Here is a 7,500-nt window from a genome sequence, read left to right as displayed (position 1 = left end):
AGAAAGAAAGAAAGAAAGAAAGACAAGTGACAATCACACATGGGATAACATCTGCGAGCGTTATTTAAAGCTAACCATCACAGGGTTTGCTCACGAGCCGATCAGACGACAGATACGGTCTGTTATGAGTGACAGATATTAATGTGGAAAAACAGAGATACATTTTCAACTGTAACTGAGTAAGAAACTCATTCAGACCTTTTAAACCTGTTAGATTTAGATTTAAGTTGCGTACAGGTGAGCAGTCGACTGATTGGCACTTCCTTAGGGTCTGTGAAGGTTTGGAAGTAATTACTATGTTTTCATTCATTCATTCATCTTCTACCGCTTATCCGAACGTCTCGGGTCACGGGGAGCCTGTGCCTATCTCAGGCGTCATCGGGCATCGAGGCAGGATACACCCTGGACGGAGTGCCAACCCATCACAGGGCACACACACACTCTCATTCACTCACACACACACACACACACACACACACACTACGGACAATTTTCCAGAGATGCCAATCAACCTACCATGCATGCCTTTGGACCGAGGGAGGAAACCGGAGTACCCGGAGGAAACCCCTGAGGCACGGGGAGAACATGCAAACTCCACACACACAAGGTGGAGGTGGGAATCGAACCCCCGACCCTGGAGGTGTGAGGCGAACGTGCTAACCACTAAGCCACCGTGCCCCCCTATTACTATGTTTTAAAGGAGAAATTTAAAATAATTAAATTTTTATAGAATTACCTGTCAAAATGCGGTGAGAGTGTCATAAATGTACTACATCTGATTAAAACATGTTTAACACACACACTCACACACACACACACACACACACACACACACACACACACACACACACACACACACACCTTCTTCCTTGCTTCTTATTTAGGCGTGTTGTTATCTACGAGTTTCACTGCTCTGTATTAATACTTTAGGTACCCAAGATGCACGATAGGCCGATGTTAGTGATGGACCGATCACGGTTGTTATGGTAACGTTCTATTTGGACAGTGAGCAGAACAATGATTGAAACACTCATAATGAAATCCTGCCCACATACCCACTTTATGTTCCAAATAAGAGACAGCTAAACAGTTACTCTAATAAGTTGATGTTTTTGATCAAACTGGTAAAACATTGGGGTGTGTTTAATTTGCATAATCATGAATATTCATAGATGGAGGTCTTTATAATAAGGTTATAGGTGGAGAGTTCTCCAGAATATTCCTGATGGATTAAGAATGACATTTCTGATGACACAGGTTTAAACACAAATGATGCATATACTGTGTGTGAGTGTGTGTGTGTGTGTGTGTGTGTGTGTGTGTGTGTGTGTGTGTGTACCTGGTTTCTGACTGTTTCCAGGTCAGTTTTGAGCTGATTTCTCTCAGTTTCCAGGCTGATCTCTCTCTGACGTGTCCTGTGAACCCAGTCCAGTTGTTCTTGCTGCCGAGTCTGTTCCTGTTCCAGCTCCACACGCAGAGCCTGCGCGGTGACCGAGCGTTCCTTCAGCTTGCACACACACACACACACACACACACACACACACACACACACACACACACACACACACACACACACACACACAAACAGCATTTTGCATTCTCTCTTATCCTCCACAGTAACTGTTTAGAAGAGAAACACATCCTCGTGCTTGTGCACATCAGCTTAAGGCAATGCAGAATTGAGAGTTCACTCTAACGAACGCTCTAATGGTTTCGGGGTGGGAAAAAAACATAAACCTTTATTTTACAATTATGTTACTTAAATGAGAAGTGGGGGTCACGGTGGCTTAGTGGTTAGCATGTTCGCCTCACACCTCCAGGGTTGGGGGTTCGATTCCCACCTCCACCTTGTGTGTGTGGAGTTTGCATGTTCTCCCCGTGCCTCGGGGGTTTCCTCCGGGTACTCCGGTTTCCTCCCCCGGTCCAAAGACATGCATGGTAGGTTGATTGGCATCTCTGGGAAATTGTCCGTAGTGTGTGAGTGAATGAGAGTGTGTGTGTGTGCCCTGTGATGGGTTGGCACTCCGTCCAGGGTGTATCCTGCCTCGATGCCCGATGACGCCTGAGATAGGCACAGGCTTCCCGTGACCCGAGAAGTTCGGATAAGCGGTAGGAAATGAGTGAATGAATGAATGAAATGAGAAGTGAGTGTAAAAGTGATGATGGAATTAGAAAAGCTGTATCATAAAAAAATAATAGCGAGTCTATCGGCCATTTTTGTGATTTCTGTAATGAAGGAACTGCTTTGTAGGCAGCATCAAGGCTTTAAAACTACAGAAAGCCGGTGAAGAGAAAACAGCAGATTGACGGGTAAACATGGGTCAAATCCCTGGATGGCAACAAGCTGAACAAGCAGTGGCCTGAGTGACCGGCGTGGAGAAAAACTGGATGTTGTAGAGAAAAAAAAACGTACAGAGCTTGCAGAACTGACAACTGAACAGCTAAATGAATCCCCTGGGCTTGGGTTACTGTCTGTTTGTGTTCTCTTTGGTTTGTGTGAGTTTCTAGATTCTCTGGTTTCCTTTTAGCACCCAGAAATATGCCATGAGGTAAACTGTTGACAATAAATCACCCTCTGGTGTGAATGAGTGTATGAATGTGTGTGTGAGAACGTATACATACGAATGTTTTCCTTAAAAGATAATTAGGAGGTTGTGAATACCTGCTCCTGAATGTGTGTTAAGGTCTCTTTGGTGCTGCTCAGCTCCTCCTGGAGCTCCTGGTTCTCCTGCTGCAGCCGTAAAGCCTCCTGCTGGGCACTGAGCAGAACCTGTCTGCTGCTGCCCACCTCCAGCTTCACCTGCTCCAGCTGAGTCCTGCAGGTAAGAACCAGAACATGAGACAATCATGAATCACCATGTACAGGGTTTCTGGTGCATGTATAAGTATAAATTCTGGTACAACCGAATTTGTCATCTGACAATATAAAAAAATCTGAACGTCGACCATTCTGTGAGATTCAGGCAGGAAGTGAGCGCTGGTGTATTTTCACAACAGCTTTTCACACTACAGTCCACATTTCCTCCACAACATCTAATTTGCTGTAATTCTCAATCTCTCTCCACTTTTTAATCAGGCTCAAGGAAGCTCACTCTGTCTTAATTGGAGCACGACGGCGTGCAGAAACGGTGAGCGCGGCAGCAAAAGGTTGTTGGTTGTAATCCGACAAGGCAAGCTTAAACATTTAATGAACGAGCCCTGAAGCTAATTAGAGATGGGTGGAGGATGAGTTCAGCCACCGATGGAGCATGAGGGCCTGAATCACGCCTCAGAAAACAGCTTTAATGTCAGCCGAAGAAGCTAATCCAATTAAAGTCCCATCACATCTCTGTTCCTCGTTCTCTTTTATCAGCAAAATGAGCACGAGGTGTAACATCACTCCACATACAGACGTGTTCCAGTCTCACCCCTTCATCTTAATGTACTGTTTATTCTTCTAAAGATTTGTATTTCCCCAAAACACTTACAGTACATAATCACCTGGATACTGTTGTTTTACAGCCAGGAAAGAGCTGCTGCTGCAGTCATGAGGACTGTTCTGTACTCAAACCATAAGTCTAACATTCAACATCCATTCAACACACTCAGTACTCAGGCTTCTCTCACTGATCTTCTGTACCTGTATAGTGTATAGTGTATTCTGTACCTGTATAGTGTATAGTGTATTCTGTACCGTTATAGTGTATTCTGTACCTGTATAATGTATTGTGTATTCTGTACCGTTATAGTGTATTCTGTCCCTGTATAGTGTATTCTGTACCTGTATAGTGTATAGTGTATTCTGTACCTGTATAGTGTATAGTGTATTCTGTACCTGTATAGTGTATAGTGTATAGTGTATTCTGTACCTGTATAGTGTATTCTGTACCTGTATAGTGTATTCTGTCCCTGTATAGTGTATTCTGTACCGTTATAGTGTATTCTGTCCCTGTATAGTGTATTCTGTACCTGTATAGTGTATAGTGTATTCTGTACCTGTATAGTGTATAGTGTATTCTGTACCTGTATAGTGTATAGTGTATTCTGTACCTGTATAGTGTATAGTGTATTCTGTACCTGTATAGTGTATAGTGTATTCTGTACCTGTATAGTGTATAGTGTATAGTGTATTCTGTACCTGTATAGTGTATAGTGTATTCTGTACCTGTATAGTGTATAGTGTATAGTGTATTCTGTACCTGTATAGTGTATAGTGTATTCTGTACCTGTATAGTGTATAGTGTATAGTGTATTCTGTACCTGTATAGTGTATAGTGTATTCTGTCCCTGTATAGTGTATTCTGTCACTGTATAGTGTATAGTGTATTCTGTACCGTTATAGTGTATTCTGTCCCTGTAGAGTGTATTGTGTATTCTGTACCGTTATAGTGTATTCTGTCCCTGTATAGTGTATTCTGTCCCTGTAGAGTGTATTGTGTATTCTGTACCGTTATAGTGTATTCTGTCCCTGTATAGTGTATTCTGTCCCTGTATAGTGTATTCTGTACCTGTATAGTGTATTCTGTCCCTGTATAGTGTATTCTGTACCTGTATAGTGTATTCTGTCACTGTATAGTGTATAGTGTATTCTGTACCGTTATAGTGTATTCTGTCACTGTATAGTGTATAGTGTATTCTGTACCGTTATAGTGTATTCTGTCCCTGTATAGTGTATTCTGTACCTGTATAGTGTATAGTGTATTCTGTACCTGTATAGTGTATTCTGTACCTGTATAGTGTATAGTGTATTCTGTACCTGTATAGTGTATTCTGTACCTGTATAGTGTATAGTGTATAGTGTATTCTGTACCTGTATAGTGTATAGTGTATTCTGTACCTGTATAGTGTATAGTGTATAGTGTATTCTGTACCTGTATAGTGTATAGTGTATTCTGTACCTGTATAGTGTATAGTGTATAGTGTATTCTGTACCTGTATAGTGTATAGTGTATTCTGTCCCTGTATAGTGTATTCTGTCACTGTATAGTGTATAGTGTATTCTGTACCGTTATAGTGTATTCTGTCCCTGTAGAGTGTATGGTGTATTATGTACCGTGATAGTGTATTCTGTCCCTGTATAGTGTATTCTGTCCCTGTAGAGTGTATTGTGTATTCTGTACCGTTATAGTGTATTCTGTCCCTGTATAGTGTATTCTGTCCCTGTATAGTGTATTCTGTACCTGTATAGTGTATTCTGTCCCTGTATAGTGTATTCTGTACCTGTATAGTGTATTCTGTCACTGTATAGTGTATAGTGTATTCTGTACCGTTATAGTGTATTCTGTCACTGTATAGTGTATAGTGTATTCTGTACCGTTATAGTGTATTCTGTCCCTGTATAGTGTATTCTGTACCTGTATAGTGTATAGTGTATTCTGTACCTGTATAGTGTATTCTGTACCTGTATAGTGTATAGTGTATTCTGTACCTGTATAGTGTATTCTGTACCTGTATAGTGTATAGTGTATAGTGTATTCTGTACCTGTATAGTGTATAGTGTATTCTGTACCTGTATAGTGTATTCTGTACCTGTATAGTGTATAGTGTATTCTGTACCTGTATAGTGTATAGTGTATAGTGTATTCTGTACCTGTATAGTGTATAGTGTATTCTGTACCTGTATAGTGTATTCTGTACCTGTATAGTGTATAGTGTATTCTGTACCTGTATAGTGTATAGTGTATTCTGTACCTGTATAGTGTATTCTGTACCTGTATAGTGTATTCTGTACCTGTATAGTGTATAGTGTATTCTGTACCTGTATAGTGTATAGTGTATTCTGTACCTGTATAGTGTATTCTGTACCTGTATAGTGTATAGTGTATTCTGTACCTGTATAGTGTATAGTGTATTCTGTACCTGTATAGTGTATTCTGTACCTGTATAGTGTAGTGTATTCTGTACCTGTATAGTGTATAGTGTATTCTGTACCTGTATAGTGTATTCTGTACCTGTATAGTGTATAGTGTATTCTGTACCTGTATAGTGTATAGTGTATTCTGTACCTGTATAGTGTATTCTGTACCTGTATAGTGTATAGTGTATTCTGTACCTGTATAGTGTATTCTGTACCTGTATAGTGTATAGTGTATTCTGTACCTGTATAGTGTATTCTGTACCTGTATAGTGTATAGTGTATAGTGTATTCTGTACCTGTATAGTGTATTCTGTACCTGTATAGTGTATAGTGTATTCTGTACCTGTATAGTGTATAGTGTATTCTGTACCTGTATAGTGTATAGTGTATTCTGTACCTGTATAGTGTATTCTGTACCTGTATAGTGTATAGTGTATTCTGTACCTGTATAGTGTATAGTGTATTCTGTCCCTGTATAGTGTATTCTGTACCTGTATAGTGTATTCTGTACCTGTATAGTGTATAGTGTATAGTGTATTCTGTACCTGTATAGTGTATTCTGTACCTGTATAGTGTATAGTGTATTCTGTACCTGTATAGTGTATTCTGTACCTGTATAGTGTATAGTGTATTCTGTACCTGTATAGTGTATAGTGTATTCTGTACCTGTATAGTGTATAGTGTATTCTGTACCTGTGTAGTGTATAGTGTATAGTGTATTCTGTACCTGTATAGTGTATTCTGTACCTGTATAGTGTATAGTGTATTCTGTACCTGTATAGTGTATTCTGTACCTGTATAGTGTATAGTGTATTCTGTACCTGTATAGTGTATAGTGTATTCTGTACCTGTATAGTGTATAGTGTATTCTGTACCTGTATAGTGTATTCTGTACCTGTATAGTGTATAGTGTATTCTGTACCTGTATAGTGTATTCTGTACCTGTATAGTGTATAGTGTATTCTGTACCTGTATAGTGTATAGTGTATTCTGTACCTGTATAGTGTATTCTGTACCTGTATAGTGTATAGTGTATTCTGTACCTGTATAGTGTATAGTGTATTCTGTACCTGTATAGTGTATTCTGTACCTGTATAGTGTATAGTGTATTCTGTACCTGTACTAATACTAATTGTTTAAAAAACCTCTAGTGTCTAGTTCAAACCTAAACATAAAAATATTTCAAACGTAAGTTCAGAGTTCACAACAACAGAGGACAGTTTTAAGAGATTACATAATTACTCTTCATTGTGTTTAACGTCACTGCATATATAATATCGCTAAACGTTTTATAATCGCAGCACAAAATTTACCACTGTAAGGATCATCGTAAAGAACATTTGGATTTCAATCCTGTAGCACGGAGATATTTCACACATATGTTACTGACATGATACCATGGCTTTATGCACTGCTGTGCTTTAGAAATAGAATCAAATTTAAGTCTAGTTGTTTACACCGAATTGTGCAATGACTTTAAAATCTTAATGTGACTTTTCAAAAAGATTTATAAAAAGGTGATAAATCCTAATGAGTTGTTTAAAAAAATCTGTGGAGAAAAAAAAGAGAAGGAAAAGAGAAAGCCAACAACAGGTCACCAGACTGAGGGTGATGCGGTAGGTATATTATAAAAGGCTGTGTCACCATATCGAATGAAGTGAGTG

At 39.4% G+C, this 7,500-nt stretch overlaps 1 protein-coding gene across 1 annotated transcript in view; it reads right to left on the bottom strand.

Moving 5' to 3' along the window:
• LOC113663266 (trichohyalin) overlaps positions 1-7,500 on the bottom strand; it is a 199,365-nt gene that overhangs the window by 13,790 nt on the left and 178,075 nt on the right. Inside the window, exons 30-31 of the mRNA XM_047810246.1 lie at positions 2,663-2,816; positions 1,340-1,507 (exon numbers count right to left, since the gene is read on the bottom strand). Of these exons, the coding sequence (XP_047666202.1) occupies positions 1,340-1,507; positions 2,663-2,816 (322 nt within the window). The remainder of the gene's footprint in view (positions 1-1,339; positions 1,508-2,662; positions 2,817-7,500) is intronic.

The sequence above is a fragment of the Tachysurus fulvidraco genome, chromosome 2 (assembly GCF_022655615.1).
Source record: "Tachysurus fulvidraco isolate hzauxx_2018 chromosome 2, HZAU_PFXX_2.0, whole genome shotgun sequence".
NCBI lineage: Eukaryota > Metazoa > Chordata > Actinopteri > Siluriformes > Bagridae > Tachysurus > Tachysurus fulvidraco.
Note: the sequence above shows the minus strand (reverse complement) of the source record. Positions and strands in the feature narration are given on the sequence as shown.